The 26162-nt window shown below is 36.9% G+C and overlaps 1 protein-coding gene across 1 annotated transcript in view; it reads left to right on the plus strand.

Annotated features, from left to right (window-relative positions):
• GC (GC vitamin D binding protein) overlaps positions 1–26162 on the plus strand; it is a 286233-nt gene that overhangs the window by 144966 nt on the left and 115105 nt on the right. Inside the window, exons 6-7 of the mRNA XM_053703332.1 lie at positions 594–688; positions 19693–19822. Coding sequence (XP_053559307.1) covers positions 594–688; positions 19693–19822 — 225 coding nt within the window. The remainder of the gene's footprint in view (positions 1–593; positions 689–19692; positions 19823–26162) is intronic.

Genomic DNA, 26162 nt, shown 5'->3' on the forward strand with positions numbered 1-26162 from the left:
AGCTTTTATCATCAAATTTCCTTTGTTCTCTTGGTGTTCTTAGTTGAAAGCGAAACCTAAGTAGGCTCATATGCTAATGTCTAAACCCTCGAAGGCCGCCTCTTATCTGAATGCATTTGATAGTTTTTACAGCTAGAGGGTGTTAGTTCATGTGTTTCATATAAATAACATTGTGCTCATGCACGTGAAGTTAAGAGTCAGCACTAATTGCCTGAAATGCAAGTCTGTCAAAAGATCTGAGCTAAGGAGGCCGTCTGCAGAAGCTTAGATACAAGGTAATTACAGATGTAAAAAGTATATTTCTATAACAGTGTTAGTTATGCAGAACTGGTGAATTTTAAATAAAGGGATTATCTATCGTTTTAAACAATTCAAATTTTTGTTTTAACTATCCCTTTAATATTCATTATTATATGAATTTTTGTATTTATTTGAAACATTCATGAAATTTCTCCCCAAACTTACTTACCATTTGTACTGGGAGAGATGTTTCTATCTTACTCTTAATAAATTGCTTCTTTATTATTTGTATCTCTTTTTCAGCTCTTTTTATCTCTTTTTGTATATAATTGAACTTATTTATTGATTTTCAGCGACTAAACATGACGCCACTTCATTTACTTACTGTGATGTCTAATAGGTTGTGTTCAAGCTTCAACAGTTATGGAGAAGAGAAACTCAAGTTCAGGTATTATTTTTTTAATATTGTTGAAATATTACATTGTAGACCAGCTGTAAACAGCTTTGTTTGAAATTTTTAGGGCTGTTGGGAGGAATAACTACTCATGTAAACTAATCTGTGGTAGAAAATGTAACCACAAACATGAATAGGTTTCTTAGTCTTAAGCAACTAATGGATTGTACTTAAAAAAAAATGTTGTTGACCAATTAGCATAATTGAGATAAATGGTGTACCATTATTAGCTAAGTTAAAGGCACGGTCTACTTGATTTTTCTATTGTTTAAAGGGACACTGTACCCAAAAATTTAATTTTGTGATTCAGATTGAGCATGAAATTTCAATCAAATTTTGAATTTATTATCAAATTATCTTCATTCTCTTGGTATCTTTATTTAAAATGCAAGAATGTAAGTTTAGGTGCCGGCCCATTTTTGTTGAACAACCTGGGTTGTCCTTGCTGATTGGTGGATAAATTCATCCACCAATAAAAAAGTGCTGTCCAGAGTACTGAAACCAAAATAAAGCTTAAATGCCTTCTTTTTTTTAAAAATGATAGCAAGAGAACGAAGAAAAATTGATAATAGGAGTAAATTAGAAAGTTGATTAAAATTGCATGCTCTTTCAGAATTACAAATGAACAAATTTGGGTTCAGTGTCCCTTTAAAAAGATAAATAACACCTTTACTTCCCAATCCCCTGCTTTGCATAACCAACTTTGTTATTTTAATATACTTATTAACCTCTAAGTTTGCCTGTTTCTAAGTCCTGCAGGCTGCCCCCTTATCTCAGTGCTTTTTAAATCTAGCACAACAGTCAGTGTGAGTTCATGTGTGCCATATAGATAAAATTGTGCTAACTCCCGTGGAGAATGATAATGGTTATAGATGAAGAAGCACTGATTGGCTAAAATGCAAGATTGTAAAAAAGCACTGAGATAAGAGCAGTATGCAGGGGCTTAGATACAGGTAATCATAGAGGTAAAAATTATATTAATATAAAGTTGTTGGTTGTGCAAATTATGGGTAATCAAGGGACAATCTATCTTTTTAAGCAATAACAATGCTCAAGTAGACTGCCTCTTTAAATAAGAATGTATAAAATTACAGGGGAAAAGTATGTACCAGACCTATAACTAAATCATATATGTGCATGATCTAAAAAAAACACATATAAACAATATATAATATCAAAAATAAAATTAAGTCTAATCAGAAAAAGTATTATTAGCAATCATTCAAAATCAAGATGTAACACATTATATCTGTCGCGATCGCTCTTCCGGCTCTTTGTTTTCTTCGGCGCTTTTGCGCTTCCCTTGGTTGCCTAGCAACTCTGCAATCTACCGGCCCCCTCTGCTGATGTCAGAATGGCTTCTTATTCCGGCGTCTCCTTTCCTCCGGTGCCTGTTTGTTCTTATTTGTGGCTTGTGAGTACTATTTGAATTCCTGTTATATTTGAACTGTTGGCTTGTTTGACTTCGACCCTGCTTAACCCCTACCTGCCTGATACCTCATTGCTGGACTTTGCTTGCCTGATTATTCTACTGGTTAACCCCTTCCTGCCTGATTACACGTTGCTGGAACTTTGCTTGCTTGATTATTCTACTGGTTAACCCCTACCTGCCTGATTACACGTTGCTGGACTTTGCTTGCCTGACTATTCTACTGGTTAACCCCTATCTGCCTGATTACACGTTGCTGGACTTTGCTTGCTTGATTATTCTACTGGTTAACCCCTATCTGCCTGATTACATGTTGCTGGACTTTGCTTGCTTGATTTTTCTTCTGGTTAACCCCTACCTGCCTGATTACATGTTGCCAGACTTTGCTTGTTTGATTACTCTATTGGTTAATCCTAATCTGCTTGATTACTCATTGCTGGACATTGCTGGTCTGACGACTCTCTTGGATAAACCATATCTGCTTGAAGTTTCATTGCCTGATCCTGCTGAGCCAACTCCCACCTTCTTTCAGTGAGTACTTATACTGAAGCTGTCGTGGGGTCAGGTCCTGGTTTATACTCACAGTGCTAGGGTGTAATTAAAGGGACACTCAGGTTAAATTAAATTTTCATGATTCAAATACAGCATGTAATTTTAAAAAACTTTCCAATTTACTTCCATTAAAAAAAATGTGCACAGTCTTTTATATTTACACTTTTTGAGTCACCAGATCCTACTGAGCATGTGCAAGAATTTACAGACTATTTGTGTATGCATTTGTGATTGGCTGATTGCTATCACATGGTACAAGGGGAGTGGAAATAGACATAACTTTGAAATTTGTTATAAAAAAATCTACTACTCATTTGAAGTTCAGACTAAGTGCTGTTGCATTGTCTTGTTATCTTGCATTTGTTGATTATGCAAATCTAATGTGTTGATTGGTCCTTTAACCTCATTCTAGCATTGGGGTCTGGCTCTGGACTTTTCCTATCCTGACTTTACAAACAGGCCATATAATGGACCCTGATGAGTTATCCAGAGCTGTGGCTCTACAGGGACAGCTTCTTGGAACCCACTCTGCTCACCTGCAATCCCTGGATTCTAAATTGGATCAAATTACTTCTCTTCTGCATAATCGTATTCCTCCGTCTCAAGCCCCAGCAACCCCTGCTGTACCTGCGGCCAGTTCCAATCTAGCATATAATCCACCACAACCGGCAGAGCATTTTATTTCCAGAATTCCTCTACCTGATAAATATGACGGCAATCCTGAAGACTGCCGAGGATTCCTAAATCAATGCCGTCTTCACTTCAGAAATAACCCTCAAATGTTTGTTTCTTCCTCTTCCAAGATCACCTTTTTGATATCCCTTATGAAAGGTAAAGCCCTAGCTTGGGTTTCTCCTCTGTTGGAAAAAGATGATCCTTTGCTCAATGATATTGATACTTTTGTATCCATTTTTTCTTCCATCTTTGATAAACCTGGAAGGTCGGCGGCAGCCGAAGCAGGACTATTAGATTTAAGACAGGGTTCTCTTTCTGTAGCACAATACGCTATAGAATTTCGGACTTTAGCTGCTGAAACTATGTGGAATCATGGGGCCCTGCGTGCTGCTTTTCGCAAAGGTCTTTGTGATCGTTTAAAAGACGAACTGGTCTATAGAGATCTTCCTGATTCTCTAGAAGAACTCATCAATTTATGTATCAAATTAGATGCTCGTTATTCTGAACGTCTCCATGAACGAGACCGTAACAGAAGATCCTTTATCAAACCAACTTTCCGTCCTATGACTCGTTCACCTAACTTTCCTGGTCCGAGTTCTTCTGTCTCTGAGTCAAGTGAACCCATGGAGGTTGGTGCTATTAAGTTATCTGAAGCTGAACGTCTCAGAAGGCGTAATCTTGGACTATGTCTTTACTGTGGTATTAAGGGACATTTGTTAAAAGATTGTCCAACCCGTCCAGTAAAAGCCAGGGCTTAACTCCAGAAAGAGGGACTGAGTTAAGCCAAAAACTTTTTCCTACCCTCAATCCTAAGCTTTTTGTTCCAGTCACTTTTCGTTATGGCAACACCAAGTTCCAGGCTCAAGCACTCATCGATTCCGGGGCTGCAGGAATGTTTATGGGTTCTGACTTTGTCAATTCCTTTCAGATTCCTTTACTTTCCAAGAGCCAAGTAATTAAGGTCACTACTGTCAGTGGTCAACCCTTAGGTTCTGGAATCATTCAATATTCTATGATACCACTTCTTATGTCTGTAGGAATACTTCACTCAGAAACCATCTGTTTTGACATCATCTCTTCTCCTCAGTTTCCTTTAATTTTGGGACTTCCTTGGCTACAACTTCATGATCCGGTTTTCTCCTGGTCTAAAGGGGAACTTGTTGCTTGGGGATCTTCTTGTTTCAAACAATATCTTCAAAATACTTCCAAACCTTCACGTACTGTTGTGGCAGTTTTGGACATTTCTGATTCTTTACCTGTACAATATCATCCTTTTTGTGATGTCTTTTCTAAAAGAGATGCAGAAATTTTACCTCCACATCGGACTTTTGATTGTCCCATTGACCTACTACCTGGAGCACCTCTTCCTAAAGGTAAAACGTACCCTCTTTCTCATCAAGAAAATGTTTCACTCAAAGAATACATCAAGGATAATTTGTCCCGAGGTTTTATTCGGCTTTCTTCATCTCCTGTAGGAGCAGGTTTTTTCTTTGTTGAAAAGAAGGATGGAAGTCTTCGTCCATGCATCGACTATCGGGCTCTTAATCAGATAACAATCAAGAATTGTTATCCCCTTCCTCTCATTCCTGAATTGTTTGATCGTCTCCAGGTTGCTTCCATCTTTACCAAATTGGATCTTCATGGGGCATACAATTTAGTCAGAATTCGTAAAGGGCATGAGTAGAAAACTGCCTTCAACACTAGATTTGGACACTATGAATATTTAGTTATGCCTTTTGGGTTATGCAATGCCCCTGCAGTTTTTCAACATTTTGTTAATGAAGTATTCAGAGACTATCTTAATCAATTCGTCATTATCTATCTTGATGATATTTTGATATATTCTCGGACTTTGCAGGATCACGTTCATCATGTTAAGCTAGTACTCCAGAGATTACGTGAAAATTCTCTATTTGCCAAACTTGAAAAGTGCTCTTTTCATCAAGAATCTATTCATTTTTTGGGTTACATCATTTCACCATCTGGATTTGAGATGGATTCTGACAAACTGTCAGCTATTAAAGATTGGCCTAGACCAACTTCCTTAAAGTCTCTTCAGAGGTTTCTTGGATTTGCCAATTACTATCGTAAATTCATAAAGGACTTTGCTAACATCTCGGCTCCTCTTACTGCTCTTACTAAGAAGGGTCAGGATTGCAAACATTGGTCTGATAAAGCCGTACAGGCCTTTGATTCTTTGAAGTCAGCATTTACTTCGGCTCCTATTCTTTGTCATCCAGTATCAGGTCTCCAATTCATCCTTGAAGTGGATGCTTCTTTGATTGCTGCTGGAGCTGTGTTATCTCAACAAAATCCTGTCACTAGCAAAATTCTTCCTGTGGGGTTCTTCTCCAAGAAGTTTAATTCTGCAGAACTGAATAATGACGTTGGTAACAAAGAATTGTTAGCAATAAAGATGGCTTTGGAAGAATGGAGACATTTGCTTGAGGGCACGGTTCAACCATTTCTTATTCTTACGGATCATAAAAATCTTCTGTATCTTCATACTGCTAAACGCCTCAACTCACGTCAAGCCCGATGGGCTCTGTTCTTTTCCAGATTTAATTTTGTCCTTTCCTACATTACTGGTTCTAAGAACTCTAAAGCGGATGCTTTATCCAGACAATTTCAGGCCTCTGATTCTGCGTTATTGGATTCTGAACCCATTCTCCATTCTAGCTCAGTTGTCTACTTTTCCTTTCCAAGCATTACAGTCTACTCAAGCCTCAATTCCTTCCTCCTATAAATTACCTCCTGGAATCTTGTTTGTACCTCCTGAATTCAGTCTCAAACTTCTTTGTTGGGCTCATGATAATATTTTGTCTGGACATCCTGGAGTACGTAATACATTATGGAGACTCAAACAACATGTCTGGTGGCCTTCTATGATCAAAGATGTCAAGGATTATGTTGCAGCTTGTAATTTCTGTACCTCTAATAAACAGTCTTCTTGTTTACCTTTTGGACTCTTACAACCTCTACCTGTTCCATATTATCCCTGGTCTCATGTTTCCATGGACTTTATTGCTGACCTTCCTAATTATGCTGGAAACAAGACCATATGGGTTGTGGTTGACAGATTTTCCAAAGCAGCCCATTTTGTTCCTTTACCTGGATTGCCATCTGCCCAGAAACTCGCTGAACTTTTTATACTCCATATCACCAGATTACATGGATTTCCTTTGGACATCTTTTCAATTTGTCTCAAGATTCTGGAACTCTCTTTGCAAACAATTCGGAGTTACCATTCCTCTATCTACTGCCCATCATCCTCAATCCAACGGCCAAACTGAACAAGTAAACCAATCTCTTGAATCCTATCTCAGGCACTATGTTAATCATCAGCACTCCAATTGGTCTCAACTTCTTCCTTTAGCAGAACTTGCTTACAATTCCCGCTTCAATTCTTCTTTACAGACTTCTCCTTTCAAGGCAGCCTATGGATTTGAACCTAGAACTTTTCCTATGTCTTCTGGGGGTTCTGGAGTTCCTAGAGCAGATCGAACTGTGAAGAATCTCTGTAAACACTGGAAGAAGATTCAGGAAATTCTTCTCCTCTCTTCTCAAAAGTATAAACGATTTGCTGATCGCAAACGCCGTAAGGCACCTTCTTTCCGCACTGGAGACAAAGTTTGGATATCTACCAGATTCATTCGTCTCAAACAACCTTGCGCTAAACTGGGTCCTAAATACATTGGACCATTTAGGATTGTTTCCAAGGTCTGTTCTTCTGCTTACAGGGTGGCTTTACCAGACAACCTGAAGATTCATCCTGTATTTCACGTATCTCTTCTTAAACCGGTAGTTTCTAACCGGTTTTCCACCAAATGTAAAGTTCCTTCTCCGTTTCTTGTGGATGGTACTTCTGAATTCGAGATCAGTCAAATTCTTGATTCCAAATTACGGGGTAACCGTTTATATTATTTGGTTCATTTGAAGGGATATCCCATTACTGAACGTTCCCGGAAACCTGCTTCTCATGTCCGCGCCTCTGCTTTGATCAAACAGTTCCACATCCAGAATCCTTCGAAACCTGTTCGTGTCCCCCGGAGGGGTCCTTGAGGAGGGGGCACTGTCGCGATCGCTCAGCTGATCGCTCTTCCGGCTCTTTGTTTTCTTCAGCGCTTTTGCGTTTCCCTTGGTTGCCTAGCAACTCTGCAATCTACCGGCCCCCTCTGCTGATGTCAGAATGGCTTCTTATTCCGGCGTCTCCTTTCCTCCGGTGCCTGTTTATTCTTATTCGTGACTTGTGAGTACTATTTAGATTCCTGTTATATTTGAACTGCTGGCTTGTTTGACTTGGACCCTGCTTAACCCCTACCTGCCTGATACCTCATTGCTGGACTTTGCTTGCCTGATTATTCTACTGGTTAACCCCTTCCTGCTTGATAATACGTTGCTGGACTTTGCTTGCCTGACTATTCTACTGGTTAACCCCTATCTGCCTGATTACACATTGCTGGACTTTGCTTGCTTTATTATTCTACTGGTTAACCCCTATCTGCCTGATTACACGTTGCTGGACTTTGCTTGCTTGATTATTCTACTGGTTAACCCCTATCTGCCTGATTACATGTTGCTGGACTTTGCTTGCTTGATTATTCTTCTGGTTAACCCCTATCTGCCTGATTACACGTTGCTGGAACTTTGCTTGCTTGATTATTCTACTGGTTAACCCCTACCTGCCTGATAATACGTTGCTGGACTTTGCTTGCCTGACTATTCTACTGGTTAACCCCTATCTGCCTGATTACACATTGCTGGACTTTGCTTGCTTGATTATTCTACTGGTTAACCCCTATCTGCCTGATTACACGTTGCTGGACTTTGCTTGCTTGATTATTCTACTGGTTAACCCCTATCTGCCTGATTACATGTTGCTGGACTTTGCTTGCTTGATTATTCTTCTGGTTAACCCCTACCTGCCTGATTACACATTGCCGGACTTTGCTTATTTCAGTGAGTACTTATTATACTGAAGCTGTCGTGGGGTCAGGTCCTGGTTTATACTCACAGTGCTAGGGTGTAATTAACCTCATTCTAGCATTGGGGTCTGGCTCTGGACTTTTCCTATCCTGACAATATCCAACACACCAAAGATTATATATTCCTCATGTAAGTGTGTGCTCATACATATTTACCCCTATAAACACATAAATACACATGTATACACATATAAAGACATGTACACATACACATATTTAGACAGATAGATGTCTTACTGACAAGGACCACACTAGGCTGAAACATACGTCTAGTGTTTTACGTCTCTCTCAGAGAGGGATTGCCTGGTATTTCTGGACCGGATTGCATTGTTTAGTCAGGATCAAATTGATATACTAGGAACGTTCTTCTCTGTGAAAGGCACAAGTAGAGCAAAAAGAATCTGCTCCTAGGGTGGTATCTAGCCATAGAACAAGCTATTATCCTATCGTTCATTCCCAGTTTGCGAGTTTTCTTATATATATATATATATATATATATATATATATATATATATATATATATATATATATATATATATATATATATATATATATATAGATATATATATATATATGTATATGGATTGAAAATTTCAGTGGTCCACTAGTCCTGGATGAAATTGCAGCAGAGGAATTAGAAATTGGACATTTTCCTATCTTTAATATTGAGTGGACTAGTAACATTTTATATATTATATATATATATATATATATATATATATATATAGATATCAAAATAACAAGAGTATTGCATTGAGCAATGATACTTTTTTTATTGGACTAACTATACATTTATAAGATGACAAGCTTTCGGAAGAGTTCCTTCCTTTATCAAGTCTGAAGCAATACTAACCAATTCAATGGAATTTACAGATTGTATCTTAAAACACAGAATAGCTAAGAAGACAGTGCAGGGAGAGGAGGAGGTGTCGTAAAAATCATGAGGGGGGCTTAGGTAACAGGCAGACAGTGTCCAGTGTAGGAGAACAGACAGGAGAAATATATAGCTTTACATAGAGCATATACTGACATAAAGTTATATATCAACATTGAATCAATATCTATAGAGATGTGAAATTGTATAAACAGGGGGAATACAAAAGTTAAGAAAAGACAAAAGTGTGGACATAGGCTTACCTGTGTACCTATGTATAAAGAATGTGGAATATACAATGTAATTGACTAAATGAAAGTACATTACAAAAAATTTTGATAATGTGTTAAGAATCCAGAGTCCACATTTAGTCCAGAATTAAACAGGTTGAAGTGCATTATCATATTCATTTCAAAGGTTTTTCTTTCCATGGTGTTATTGAAGTTGCCTCTGAGAATTTTGATTTTGAGGTTTTGGATGGAGTGGTCAGGTTGGGTGAAATGGTGACCAACAGGGGTGCAGTATTTTGTTTCACAGTGGTTTTTGATTGAGTGTCTGTGTAAGTTCATTCGAAGGTGCAGTTTTTGGCTTGTTTCTCCAATATAGCATCCCATTTCACATGCAGTGCAATGTATCATGTATACCACATTTGCAGATATACATGAATATGCCCCTTTAATGTTGTAAGATTTATTATTGTGATTTGCTGTGCTGCTTTCACAAACGTGTTGACACAGTTTGCAGCGAGCTTTATAGCAGCACTTGGTTCCATTCTGAGTGTTCTTTTTCTCAAGGGGTAGCTTCCTATGTACCAGTTTCTGCTTTAGGTTAGGTGCTTGTCTGTATGCCAGGATTGGGGGTTTTGGAAAGATTTTTTTGAGTGTGGGATCCTCTAAGAGTAGTGGCTGTAAGTCTTTTATGATTTTTCGTATCCCTTCCACAGCAGGGTTGTATTTGACTACTAGTGGTATACGTGATATGTTTTTCTTCTCCCTGTATTGTAGTAAGTGTTCACGTGGGGTATTGAGGGCAGAGTTAATTTTTTTATTTATAATCCTTGTTTTGTAACCTTTTTCTCTGAATGATTGGGACAATGTGATGAGGTGTTTGTCACGGTCCTTGGTATCTGAACAAATTCTGTGGTATCTTGTAGCCTGACTGTAGATTATGGATTTTTTAATGTGATTGGGGTGGGAGCTGGAGCTGTGGAGGTAGCTGCATCTATCTGTTGGTTTCCTGTATACAGATGAGTGCAGTTTGCCATTTGTGATGGATATTGTTGTAAATCATTTAATCTATTTGATGCATCAATCAAGCTTAAAATGAACTTTTCTAGAGACTGTGTCAACTTCCTGGATACAACAATATCCATCACAAATGGCAAACTGCACTCATCTGTATACAGGAAATCAACAGATAGATGCAGCTACCTCCACAGCTCCAGCTCCCACCCCAATCACATTAAAAAATCCATAATCTACAGTCAGGCTACAAGATACCACAGAATTTGTTCAGATACCAAGGACCGTGACAAACACCTCATCACATTGTCCCAATCATTCAGAGAAAAAGGTTACAAAACAAGGATTATAAATAAAAAAATTAACTCTGCCCTCAATACCCCACGTGAACACTTACTACAATACAGGGAGAAGAAAAACATATCACGTATACCACTAGTAGTCAAATACAACCCTGCTGTGGAAGGGATACGAAAAATCATAAAAGACTTACAGCCACTACTCTTAGAGGATCCCACACTCAAAAAAATCTTTCCAAAACCCCCAATCCTGGCATACAGACAAGCACCTAACCTAAAGGAGAAACTGGTACATAGGAAGCTACCCCTTGAGAAAAAGAACACTCAGAATGGAACCAAGTGCTGCTATAAAGCTCGCTGCAAACTGTGTCAACACGTTTGTGAAAGCAGCACAGCAAATCACAATAATAAATCTTACAACATTAAAGGGGCATATTCATGTATATCTGCAAATGTGGTATACATGATACATTGCACTGCATGTGAAATGGGATGCTATATTGGAGAAACAAGCCAAAAACTGCACCTTCGAATGAACTTACACAGACACTCAATCAAAAACCACTGTGAAACAAAATACTGCACCCCTGTTGGTCACCATTTCACCCAACCTGACCACTCCATCCAAAACCTCAAAATCAAAATTCTCAGAGGCAACTTCAATAACACCATGGAAAGAAAAACCTTTGAAATGAAAATGATAATGCACTTCAACCTGTTTAATTCTGGACTAAATGTGGACTCTGGATTCTTAACACATTATCAAAAATTTTTGTAATGTACTTTCATTTAGTCAATTACATTGTATATTCCACATTCTTTATACATAGGTACACAGGTAAGCCTATGTCCACACTTTTGTCTTTTCTTAACTTTTGTATTCCCCCTGTTTATACAATTTCACATCTCTATAGATATTGATTCAATGTTGATATATAACTTTATGTCAGTATATGCTCTATGTAAAGCTATATATTTCTCCTGTCTGTTCTCCTACACTGGACACTGTCTGCCTGTTACCTAAGCCCCCCTCATGATTTTTACGACACCTCCTCCTCTCCCTGCACTGTCTTCTTAGCTATTCTGTGTTTTAAGATACAATCTGTAAATTCCATTGAATTGGTTAGTATTGCTTCAGACTTGATAAAGGAAGGAACTCTTCCGAAATCTTGTCAACTTATAAATGTATAGTTAGTCCAATAAAAAAAGTATCATTGCTCAATGCAATACTCTTGTTATTTTGATATCTAAATCTCTGGACTAACATGGCTACTCCAATCAACGTGACTATATATATATATATGTTACGGGTAAACCTGACATTACCCAAGCAGCTGTGGGTAAAGCCCTATGTAATGTAATTCCCCCATCTACACTATTTTTTGCCTCACCCTGTGGGGGTTCAAGGAAGGCACCCCGTCAATCCTCTGGCATCCATCCCAAGTTAACCTTGGGGAATGAGGTTTACAAGGGGGGCTTTGCCCCCCCCCCTTTGAGCCACCCAGGCAGAGGCAAAAAAGATAATGAAGATGTGTGAATTACAGTGTATCGTATATATATATATATATATATATATATATATATATATATATATATATATATATATATATATATATATATATATATATATATTGGATGCAGTGACTTGATGCACTCTGAGAAGATTTATCATGTCACATCAGGCTTTACACACAGCCGGTTGGGTAATGTCAGGTTTACCAAGTTAATGCTAGGATTTCTTACTTTACCCATAACAAACATATATACTGTATATGTATATATATATATATATATATATATATATATATATATATATATATATATATATATATATATATATATATATATATATATATATGTATATATATATATATATATATATATGCCCTTTCCAGTTAAACATTTTGCCATATACTATATCTACCACATTCCTTTTTAAACATTTTCAGTATTATTAATATTTATTTATTTTTATTAAAAAGCATACACATGAGTGTAATATTTCATTTTAATATGTTTTTGATGTGTTTTGGTGTCGGGTGTGCTAACCATTCTCTGATAAATGTGATTTACCATGGCCTTGTAATATCAAGTTGCTCACTGCATGGTCAAGCGATACCCTATTATATAATTTAATATTGGTAATATTTACATATATATGATGCATGCAACCTTAAGTAATTTTAAAGAATGTTTAACACTTTGGTATACATAGTACAATCAGAAAGATAGTACAGTACTGTAACATGAAATGTAATAGCTGTTTAAAATACATATTCAATAGCATTTGCATTTTAAAACACAAACTAGAGACTTACCGGTAGGAAAAACTGGAACTTTTTATTTTTTTTTTATTTTTTTTTTTGTTGTTAATGGCTGGCAGAAAATACAATGGAGCCAATTTACAATTCTGAACACTGAACAGATTCGAAAGTAAAAGAAATAACAATGAAAAGCAAAATGAAGACAAATGCAGTTCAGTTTTATCTCACAATACATGTGACTAAAAAAACAAAAAAACAAAAGGAAACCATAGAATAATAAGCCTCCTAATGGACTCTATGCTCTACTAGGATTATTTTCTTCCATTTAAACTCTTTTTTTCTTTTAAACTGGAACTTTTTAATGGATATTTTTTTAAATATATAAAAAAAATATTTTATATATATATATATATATATATATATATATATATATATATATATATATATATATATATATATATATATATATATATATATATATATATATATATATATATATATATATATATATATATATATTGGAAAAAGTCTCAATTTCTGAATAAGTTTGAATTTTGGAATTCCCTATTTAGAGATTTTTAGCACTAGGAACCAAATATCTTTCTCCACTTTACAATGACCTGATTCTTGCAGATCTTCCAGGAGATTAATTCCAGTTGGAACAAGGCTAAGCATTTTATGAGCCTTCTTCCTCTTCTTCCTCTAAATAAGCATGAAGGTATGGCCCCAATCCAGATTCTTTTCTGGTAGAGAGCAGTCTATGGGGGATATTTATCAAAGCATCAATCTCAGTGCATTCGCCGCCGTCAATACGATCGCCAGACATTGCTGAAGTGGATCCACATACAATGCCCTTATTTATAAAAAAAAACATCAAAAACACGCGCGTCAAGTACAGCGCGATGAGCATCGGACTGTTGTTAACTAACAGTCATCAACGTTGCAGTTATTCGTTTTTTTTCACAACTTTATTTATACTATTTCATTACTGTCCATGAACAAGCACATTTCTCTGAAGTTAATCTTTTATTTTTCATCTGTTAATGAGAGATAGCTACATTTATACCTCAACAAAAAATATCTCATAGAAAGTTATTTTTATATTTATTTGTTATACAAAAAAAATCTGTTATATGATACTTTCACATAAATTAATGTGTATTTCTAGAAGTCATGATATGCTTTTATCTCATTTTTTTTAATAAATGATTATTAATGCTAGAATTTGTACATATATCTTTGCACATACTTTTATTTATTTATATATATATATATATATATATATATATATATATATATATATATATATATATATATATATATATATGTATGTATATATATATATATATATATATATATATATATACTGTATATGTGTCTCCCTAATATGTTGTTGCAAACATATTTACATGTCCCTAAGTTCCTTTTTGTGTTCTAAACAATGTTGTATGTCATATCTCTGTGCTTATTAATATTCTGAGCAGGAATATTTGCGAATATAGCATGTAATCTGGATATAATATGTATTTATTTGCAATCAATGGATATTGGGACAGCTGGGACAGTTTTCTCTCTGTACCTCTGTAACCCCTCCTGATTGCAATCTAGTTTTAAAAACCACCCCTACACAGGTGTTACAAAATGGGCTGGCATATAAGATGACATTTCTTATTGAAAAAGAAGTTCAAGAGAAGGAAGAAAAACATTGAAAATATCATGACAGTAAAGAGGTGATTTTAATTTCTGCTGTATCTGAATCATGACAGTTTAATGATAGGTGGACTATCCCTTTGAGCTATCAGCTTAAGATTATATTGAATCAAATATCAATTCAAATTTTAAAATAATTGCCTAAAATATTACACTGTGTGTCCTAATGTCAATGTTTATCTTTAATACTAATTTCACATATACATACTTCAAAGTATAATACACAATGTAACAAATGGCACTTACAAGTATCGAGCAATTTGATTCATTAGTGATAAAATGTATATTTGAATCAGATTGGCTGATGTCGTAAATCATGTGATTATGCATATTCCAATCAAAAGTGGTTGAAAAATTCACTAGTGTGTGAGTTGTTTAGGAGTTTGCGTCATAATTGGTGCAAAAAGTGTTGTATTACATGGCTCTAACATGGTGCAAATAGAATTTTCCAAAAAAATAAAAAGGAAGTTAGCTATATTATGTTGTGTATTTATTTCATTTTATCTCTATATCTATTAGTGCGACAAGTTTGGGGCAAAACTTTTCAAAAATTTGGAGAAATAATATTGTCCCCTTGCTTTGTAATGAGAGACAAAGTTGTAACATAATCCATAAATAGTAATGAATTTTTCATTTTTATCCCTATATCTACTAGTGAACCAAATGTGGAACAATAATATTGTTTGATTTAGAAAGGGTATACAATTTTAATAAAGTTTCTAATTTACTTTTATTATGTAATATACTTAATTCTCTTGTAGCATTGAACATAAGCTTTCTGTGTTTTCAGACTCCCACTTTCTATGGCATCTGCAGCCTCAAGGGTGGCGGATTGAAAACTAGGTACGCTGCGTCGAAATAGACGCAAGCGTACCTGTTAAATGTTTGATAAATTGGGAAAATGGTCAAATAGAGTTGAATGTGAATTCAAAACATCTGTAATGACACAAGCATTGATCTGCGTCAAATTGAGATTGCGGGAGTGTATATTTTGTCACACATTTCAACATTTGACGAGCTTGATGCTTTGATAACTACGCCGGATCAATCTCACAACAAATACGACACGGTATTCAAGCGTATTTTCTGTTGACGCTTTAATAAATATCCCCCTATGCCTTTTTTTGAAGGCCTGATTGAAGTCTGTCCAAGATCTCTGGGTTTCCAGGATTACAGAATAGGTTTCAAATCAAGGACTACTCAAGGAAAGTCTCTTGAATTCCAAAAACGTTCCACGGTTTATGGCTGTATTTGCTGTAGTTCAAGTTTGGAACAAGGACAATCTGGAGAATTATGCCCGTTATTCAACAGGGTCAATATATGTCCACGTTTAATTTGAAGGATGCCGACCTTCCTATTCCTAGACCATCTCCAGTTTCTAAGATTTGCCTTTCAAACTTTTTCCGTTTGTGGCTCTTCCATTTGGTCTATCTACAGCTGCCAAAATATTTTACATAGTTTCTTAAGAACTCTCTTGGCACAGAAAAAATGGCACCCAGGAACAGTCTGATGAGTTTCGCAACCCCTAGTGGCGCTTATTTATAAACTATGAATAAGCGCCACTAGGGCACGTGAAACGTGTCAGACTCTTTTCCTGCATGCCATACCATGTCTGTATGAAGTTTTAATGATTTTTTCAATAAACATTTTTTAACCTTTTGTACTCTAGCACACCTTGTAGTGCCTGTTTATTTTTCTGTGCCTTGTCATGTATTTTGTGGCTTGATCCGCTGCTTCTACGTCACTCCAGGCCACAGTGAGGAGAGGGAGGATTTGTGTGCGAGACCCTTTCACACTTCCGGGAACCGGAGCTGGAGGACGCTTCGAGCCACAGATACTACACTGTACTACGTCTAGGAACTGTACTACGCCTAGGAACTCTCTTTTCTGTAATAGAACTCATGTACTTCAGTGGCTCTATACCTGGACGACATATTGGTTCAGGCTCCAATTTTTCCTTCAGCTGTGTTTTATACAAACAGTCTACTGTTGTTTCTTTGCAGACATTGTTGGAGAATAAATTGATGATACTGGTGCTGCTGCTGCTCTTTTTTCTGTTTGAATTCCTGTGGAAGTGTCTCCTTCCTGGCAGCAAGCATGGTGTTGCCGGATGTGCTGGACTTCTTCCTGCATTATTGCACTATTAGTGTATAGATATTCTGTCATGATACAGCACAGCATATTTATCAGAGTACACATACTCATCGTATTTACACAGAACAGTGTACTCATAAGTGTATAGTGGATTAAAACTCACATCATTATACAGCTTAGAGTGCTCACAGTCAGTGTATAAATACTCAGTACCATTATCAAGTGCATCATGCTCATTAACAGTGTGTATGTATATGTGTGTATATCTATATTTATATATAGATATACTCAAAATCATTATACAAAGAAGCATTTATATTATTTATGAGTTACCTTCAGAGGGTGCCCCCTGTTGAGTAGGTTTGCTAATGACCTAGATACCCTGGGGTTAAAAGCCTACTCTGCTGAAGCCAATGAGGAACAGTTATAAATGTACAAATTATAAATGATAACATAACAAATTCAAAAATGTTAATGGCTAATTAATTGGGCACTGGCATATTGATAAAATCCTTAATTAAATACCTTTGTGGTGAAATGTCTTGATGCCCATTTTTCTGACACATCCTACAGCAAAATAATTGCAAGCACCTTATTATTAACCTGTTTACTGTCCCTTTAAGTGGACAGTTTTTCTTATGACAGTATCTTTTGTGTTGTTTTAGATATCAATGCATCCTATCTGAGGGTTGTTTATATCATGTTACAGATTAAGCTACTTCGGAGATTGAATAATTGCAGACAATTAACTTTAAAGGGACATGAAACCCATTTATTCATGATTCATTTGTAGGGGTAGATTTACCAATGTCTGTCCGACATGATACGCTGTAGCGTATCATGTCCAACAGACATCACCGAATGCCAACAGCATATGCTCTCAGCATTTATCATTGCACAAGCAGTTTACCAGAACTGCTTGTGCAATGTCGCCCCCTGCAGATTCACGGCCAATCGGCCACTAGCAGGGGGTGTCAATCAGCCCAATCGTATAGGATCGGGCGGATTGAAGACCGCAGCCTCAGAGGCAGCAGACAAGTTATGCAGTAGAGGTCTTTAGACCGCTGCTTCATAACTGCTGTTTCTGGCGAGCTTGAAGGCTCATGCGGAAACAAGGGGAACAAGGGCCATTCGGTCCTTGTTAAATCTACCCCAGAGAATACAATTTTAAACAACATTCCAATTTACTTCTATTATCTAATTTGCTTCATTCTTTAGATATCCTTTGTTAAAGAAATAGCAATGCACATGGGTGTGCCAATCACACAAGGCATCTATGTGCGGCTACCGAGTCTATTGCTTTTCAACAAAGGATATCAACAGAATGATGCAAATTAGATAATAGAAGTACATTGGAAAGTTGTTTAAAATTGAATGCTATTTCTAAATCATGAAAGAAACATTTTGGGTTTCATGTCCCTTTAAGATTTGAGGGTATTTTTGCAGTCCATTCAGTAATACCATTGCACACAAATATTGTGCTGGTATTACAAGTTCAGCGCAATGTGAACGCGACCTCACGTTTCCATTGCATGGAAGCTGAGCGCACTTCCATAAGCTCCATTTGGATCCTCGTTCTGATGCTGATAGACACGGCAAAAAACCTAGCACAGGGGGTAAGTGACACAGCGATGGGCAGAAAATGTTAAATATATTTTATATGATTATATACACATATTACACATATTAAAGCATATATATAGATATGTATAGAAGCAGATACATATATATTTACAGTGATAACACAGCCCCCTTAGACCGCAATGTAAAGGTATTTGTTTTAAGTGGTGCTTTATTTCTACCACCCCAATCCCCTCACTTTAACCCCTCATAACTGCTTTGTGCAGTTGTTGTTTTAAAAAAAAAAAAAAAAAGATTCTAATATTTTTTATTTCAATAAAAGAATTGTCCACTTTATTTGGGGGTAAATTGGGGTCATTTTTTTAAATTAACCAGAGGTCTGACCTCTGGGGAATTGCGCTAAGCTCAAAGTGCTCCCGCCAGTTCGCGGTAGGATTAACCAGCCACTTCCAATGGCTGGTTATTTTACTTGCGACTGTAAATTGGCAAATTTACCCCTTTACAGGTGCACTTTAAAATAGCGATCCACTAGTAATCCAGCCCTTAGTCTTTTTTTCATAAAGGACTTAAAGGGACATGCCACCCACATTTTTTCTTTTATGATTTAGAAAGAGAATGCAATTTTAAACATCTTTCTAATTTACTTATATTATCTAATTTGTTTTATTTTCTTGATATTCTTTGATGAAAAGCATATCTAGATATGCTCACTAGCTGCTGATTGGTTGCTGCACATAGAAGCCTCGTGTGATTGGCTCACCATGTGCATTGCTTTTTCTTCAACTAAGGATATTTAAAAAATGAAGCAAAATAAATAATGGAAGTAAATTGTAATGTTGTTTAAATTTCTATTCTCTATCTGAATCATGAAAGAAAGATTTTGGGTTTAGTGGCCCTTTAAGTCAAAGGTTCTATTTAGTTATAGAACTGTGTGCGCATTCTTCTTTTTCTGCATTATTATACTTCTGCAGCTGTTTGCATAATAGCGTTCAGGTATTGTTTGTCTCAAAGGTGAAGTGTTGTCTCAGTAACAGTGAATGCTTTCAGCAACTTATTGGATGTCTGGAACTTTTATACCCTTTCACTAGCTAAAGGTTCAATATGCTTTTTACCCCTATTTGTTTGTTTTTTTGTTTATATTGTTACAAAAAAAAGTATTTCAATTTGAATCTACAGTTCTTTCCAACACAATTGAACAGAAAATGTTACCTATGTGTATTATTTCTGTACTGAATAATATGTTATTGTGTCTGATTGAAAACCATATGACAATTATTTTTATTTCTTTTTTTAGTGCTTCAATAATGTTAAGTCAGAAAGTGCCATCTGCAGAATTTAAGGATGTGATGACAGTTGTAGACCAGTGTACACAGGTGCTTGCTAAATGCTGCAATTCCATAACTGATGATTGCATTGGAAACGAGGTAGGACATATAATAATGTACAGTCTGGTTTTAATAATTTATTATAGTTTATCTATAGTATACAATTTATATGTGGACATTAATTTTCAGTTTATGTCATAAAGAAATATAATTGTTAATTTATTTTTTCTTTCTGTGCATATTTTCATAGAGCACACACTCTAAAGTATGGTCACACTAACTATGTCCCGAGGGCCACATGTGGCCCTTTAAGGTATTTTTTTTTTTTTAACAAAATTTTTTATTGAGGTCTCAAGAACATACATGGCATAATAAGACTCAGATATTCAAACAGCTTATTACATACAGACCAACAAAGGTAATTGTATATCTATGAACAAATAGGTTACAGTATTTAGAACCATAGTTGAATATCCTGCAAGTGGTCTAAAGACAAGCACTGGGATACAACATGATCAAGTGGGGGAAACAGTATAGTGGTCACAGCTCAGCATTCTGACATATCAGATGATAAAGAAAAAACCCTTATATGTATTCTTGGCAACCCGAAGGATTATTATGAGAGGCAAAAGATAAATATAGGAGTCCAGAAGGGTTTTAAAATGAGACCAATATGAGCTGGATTAGTAAAAGTGGAGTGGGGTGATGGGATACAGCGGGCAAGAGCCGCTTAGAAAAAAATAAGGGAGAGAGGGGAGGGAGGGCGGAGCGCTTTAAAATTGAGGAGGCCAAATAATGTTAATAAGGGGGGAAGAACATGGCGAGAGGGAAGATGCTAATGCCAATTTTAATTGACAGTAATACACTAGTTGCGAGGAGATATGGCGTTTAAAATTAAATGGTCATCTTGCATGAGAAAGTTATACCAATTTCATCTTTAGAGCTGGGGCAGATGGTATAAGAGGCGGATATATATAAATCATGCCTCACAGTCTGAAGGAGATGTACACAGAGCAGGGTTAATAAGCACCAAGACATAATAATATATCTAGGGGAAAAATGCTAATGTCTATCTTAACTGACTGTAGTACACTAGTTGCGAGTAGGCATGGCGTTCAAAGTTACATGAGAGAGTTATATCAATATATCTTTGGAGCTGGGGCAGGTGTTATAAGAAGTGGACATATATATATATAAACCGCGTCCCATAACTTTTAGAAAAATTTGCACAGCACAGGGTTAAATAACGCTAATATGCAACAAAATATAAATAACCATAAAAGTGCTCAACTATAATAGCTGTATTAACTATGTGGGCTGTAAGAGCTTTGATATTAACTAATGCCTATTTCTAACTCCTTATAATTCGTAAGTGGGTGAAAGTGGTAGGCCTCTTATATGGTACTGCATATGTATATAAAAGAGGACAAAATCATATTAGCAAAGACCTAAAGAGTTGTTAAACATACAGTGGGTTTTGTGCAGGCTGAGCAAAGTCAAATATAATAAAGACCTGTTCTATAGCGTAGTATAAGTAGTTAATTGCTAATGGCTGTACCTTTTTACTCAATATAGATATGACTATAACAGCTTACATTTAGAGTAATATAGATGTCATAGTCCTGAACATGTTAGATCCGTTAGCTTAAATGAGACATATAGAAAACGGCGTTAACTGCGTAGAAAAAAACTACTTTTCTTGAGTTTAGAGTTTATCAGTCTCTATGTAGGCTTAAACCGGGAAGAAGTATTGATAGAATTAGGGGTTCTATGGGTTAGTAGTTATAGAACTGACCCTTAACATATGAGCCAATATAAAAGATAACTTTTAATCTGAGCTGAGATTGACTATGTCTGGTGAAAGAAGATGGCGTTATAGCGGACCTTCCTGCCATCTACAATGTTAAGTGCATATCATAGGGGTTAACTATCTAAACTCATGCGCTCTAGTCTACATTAAGCAGACAAGGCCCAGCAAAAGGAAGTATTTACATAGCATATCTTGTACAGGTAGGTTATATTCAAGCAGTGACTTTATGTTGCACAGGGTTATGCAAAAATATTATTCACGTATCTCCACAGACATAGGCACATATTCTACATATCACATCCATAGCCTTGAAGTTCCAAAGTGGATGCGTACTTAAAATGAGCAGCACACAAACCCCGATACAGCATTGCCAACATAGAGGTCTAAATAGCATGGTTTATGAAATAGTGCCACAGGAGTATATAATGTAAAAGACATAGTGAAGTCTGTATTCAGGAGGGCAGGATAGAGAGTGCTTTGTAGTAGCAAATCTCGGGGACATGCTAGGATAAGAAACAAATACAGAGCTGGGAAGTCTTGATCCGGAGTTTTTGGAAATATTAATGCAGAGTGTGCGAGTACATTTACATATCATAGGCTCTCTTTAAAAAGTTAGGTGCAAAGTCTCACACAGGAGAAGCCGCCCAGCAAGGGGAAAGAAATACCACAGCTCTAGCCGATTCCAGTATTAGCCCTATGGGAGAAGTATGTCTCATCTGTTTGCGATGTGCCTACTCTGGGAGACTGGAGACATCTCGGAAAGAAGCTGGAACCGGTGTCTGGGTACGCGTCTGCTGACGGAGTAATTTTGATCAAGCTCTGCAGCACCAACGATGCCGATGTCATTATAACTCCATTGAAGTGGTTTCCCGGGACAGAGGCAGCAACCCAAACATAGGCAAGAGGAGGAGGGTAAGTATGTAATGCCCAAGATGGCGGCATAACAAACGTGCACACTGCTGTCGCAGTGATATTCTCACCGGGTTCCGACTTCACCTGGATGGGCTGCGGAGAGGGAAAAGCCAACAGACGACCTATCTCGCAAAGCTCAGAGCGCGGCATGACACTGCCAGAGGTAATCCCCCGCACAAGCTCAGCTGTTGTCTTATCACCCTCGGCGTGTTGTGTCGGATCTACGGCCTCCTCCGTGTGGGTTCCCTGCGGAGTGAGCGCTAGCAACAATGAGACATGAATAAGGACATGGGTCCGAAACGTTGTCTGTTTTAAAGTGGCTAAATAAAAACATGATGTTTTAATACAATTGGTGGTGCAGCTATACTATTATTTTTGCACTGTTTTCTTGGGACCTTGGTGCAGGTCCAATAGTTGGCACACCTGCAAACAAGTTTTGCTACACCCTTGGTGCTTGGGCAATTTCTGACTTTCCTGCTAGCAACAATGACATCAGGTCCTCTTTCATGCTTCGAAAAGTGTTGATCTAAGCTTTGCTGGGTACGTTGTTCCCAAACTGTAAGGGCTTCCGTAATTTCCATACTGTTGAGATATAGGCTCCAGCCGGTACGCCTGTGTGGGGTAGCTTAAAGGTAGGTTTCAGCGTTGTGCTCCTTGATTGAGTTAGCTTTCGGCCCCTAATAAAATATTAAAGGTAGCTTTAATCTTTTAGAGTAATTTAGAACAAGTTTGGGCTCTGTACACGCTAAATAAATTAGTAAATGTTATCTATGAGCCTGGAGCTACAAGCATACACGTCTAGCTGGCTCGGCAGTTGGCTCCGCCACCCCCTTTAAGGTATTTTTAGTGACCCTAAGCACCACTAAGCAGTAATTTATTATAGAAAGCACTCATTTATTTCATTGGGTAATTAAACTTGTTTATTTGTACCAAACTGTGTACATTTTTTAGTATATACAGTTACATTCAATTAATTCAACAAATTGTCTATGTAATTTACAGTGAAAACTTTTAATATAATGTAACTTTATTTGGAAGTATCATCTTTAGCATAGTTTTCATTATAATGTAATGTTGCACATAGCCAATCTCCCCATTAGGTTCCATGGCAAAATGTTTGTGTGTCCCCTTATCTAAATGGTCGTGTATTGCTAATTTCTATCAACCAATTTAAAAAATGCTAGCTATTTTGCTGTGATCTTACTCCTAAACTAGTGATGAATGGCTAGCACGGCTATTGGCTAAGAGGTAGAAACGTCAGGCCCTCAGTTTAGGAGTAATTTCTGCATACTTTTGTTTTTAATTTGCTAGATGAAGGTCTGCTTTATTTATAGCACTGGTAAATCCTAGCGCTTGAGTGCAAAAAAATGTAACGCACGTCAGGTTAGAGCAACTGAAGACCTTGCATAATGTGTTAGGGTTAAAATAAAAGTTGCACCAAACACAACATAAATACAATATAAATAAAATAAAGAGTCACATTCATATAAACACTATGGGGCATATCTATCAAGTTCCATATGGAGCTTGAAGCCCTGTGTTTCTGGCGAGCAATTCAACCCGATCGAATACGATCAGGGTTCATTGACACCCCCTGCTAGCGGCCAATCTGTCCGCGAATCTGCAGGGGGCGGCGTTGCACCAGCAGTTCACAAGAGCTGCTGGTGCAATGCTGAATGCGGTCCGCATTCAGCGAGGTCTGCCAGACATGATCCGCTATGTCGGATCATGTCCGACAGGTCTTTCATAAATAGGCCCCTATATGAAAACAATAGTCATATAAATATTAGTGGAAAATATTTATAAGGGTTCAATTGTAGAGGGTTTATGGCCATGTATTTCATTGTAAAGGGCTATAAAATATGTACTGTATGTGTCTAAATAATAATTCTATAATAATATTTAATAATGTGTTTACTTTATATTTACTGTAAATAAAAATTATATAGGTGAAAATGTTCTTTGTATTTTAAGTTGATATTCCTATATATATATATATATTTATATATCCGTGTAAAGCCCACTTTTTCAACTCCAAAATTTCACTGTCATACGTAAACTTGTAATACGCAATTATACATTTTTATTACACATTTGTATTAAGAAAAAAACACTTTGTATATAGTTATAAACTTATTAATAATAGAAACGTATTCTCTTGCCTTAAAAGTGAGACACACACATCCTCTCTCTCACATATACTGTACATCATCTCTCTCACATACATACACTGATCTTTCTCTCACACACAGAGAGAGAGAGAGGGAGGAAGAGAGAACAGAGAGAGGGATGGACAAGAAAGGGAGTCAGAGAACATAGGAAGACAGAGAGGAAGAGAGAACACAGAGAGGGAGAGAGAAAACAGAGAGGGAGACAGACAACAACAGACTGAGGGTGGCAGAGGGAGAGCAGATGGAGAGCAGGAGTGAGAGAGAGAGCAAGAGGATAGTAAAGAGAATAGAGAGGGAGGGGAGGGGGATAGAGGGGTAAGGAAGGGAGAGGGGAAAAAAAGGAAATACTTCCTAAAAATGTTTAAACACACTTTTAACAAATCTTCAACAACAACAAAACTGCAAAATTCATTTTCTCTAAAACATTACAAAGATGTTTACTACACAGATGTACACAGTACATTAATTCAGGAGGGAGCAAGAGAGGGGAAGTGAGGGAGAGTGAGGAAGGGAAAGAAACGGGGGGAGGGGGTAGAAAAAGGAAGAAAGAGAGAGAGACCGGAAGGTAGTGAGAGAGAGAGAGAGAGAGAGAGAGAGAGAGAGAGAGAGAGAGAGAGGGAAGGGGAAGGGAGGGAGAAAGGCAGAGGATGGAGGAAGAGAGATAGAGTAGATGGGAGAGAGAAAGGGAGATAGAGAAAGAGAGAGAGGAAGAGAAGGGGAGTGAGAGAGAGATAGAAAGAGAGTTAGGAAAAAAGAGAGAGGAAGCGAGAGTACACTAATTCTTCATGTGCGCTAACCCGGCATGAGTTATAATAATATGTATTTATTAAATATAAAGCATTGAAAAATATTAATAATTAATGTAAATATTATTATAGATATACTAAAATATTCCAAAAAATCCATAGAATTTATATTTATATTTTACAGTAACTATAATTATTATTATTCATATTTTTTCAATATTTTATATTTAATACTTACATAACGTGCCTTAAGATAACTAATTATTTATGTGCGCTAACCTGACACCGCATTAGACCTAAAGCACGAAACTAGGGATAGGCACCGACAAAGCCTGTGGCGGACATTTTCCAAAGTACAGACCTTAGTGAAGGACACTAAGGTACATTTGAAATTAAAAACATTATTTTATAGTGCTTGGTGTTATTATACTGATGCAGATACCACTGATCCTATAACCAGCCCTCCTCTGGCTATACCCATGTGTCAGTGTCACTACTGTGTCATTATATAGTGCTGGGTGTTATTATACTGATGCAGATACCACTGATCCTATAACCAGCCCTCCTCTGGCTATACCCATGTGCCAGTGTCACTACTGTGTCATTATATAGCGCTGGGTGTTATTATACTGATGCAGATACCACTGATCCTATAACCAGCCCTCCTCTGGCTATACCCATGTGCCAGTGTCACTACTGTGTCATTATATAGTGCTGGGTGTTATTATACTGATGCTGATACCACTGATCATATAACCAGCCCTCCTCTTGCTATACCCATGTGTCAGTGTCACTACTGT

The sequence above is a fragment of the Bombina bombina genome, chromosome 2, assembly GCF_027579735.1.
Source record: "Bombina bombina isolate aBomBom1 chromosome 2, aBomBom1.pri, whole genome shotgun sequence".
NCBI lineage: Eukaryota > Metazoa > Chordata > Amphibia > Anura > Bombinatoridae > Bombina > Bombina bombina.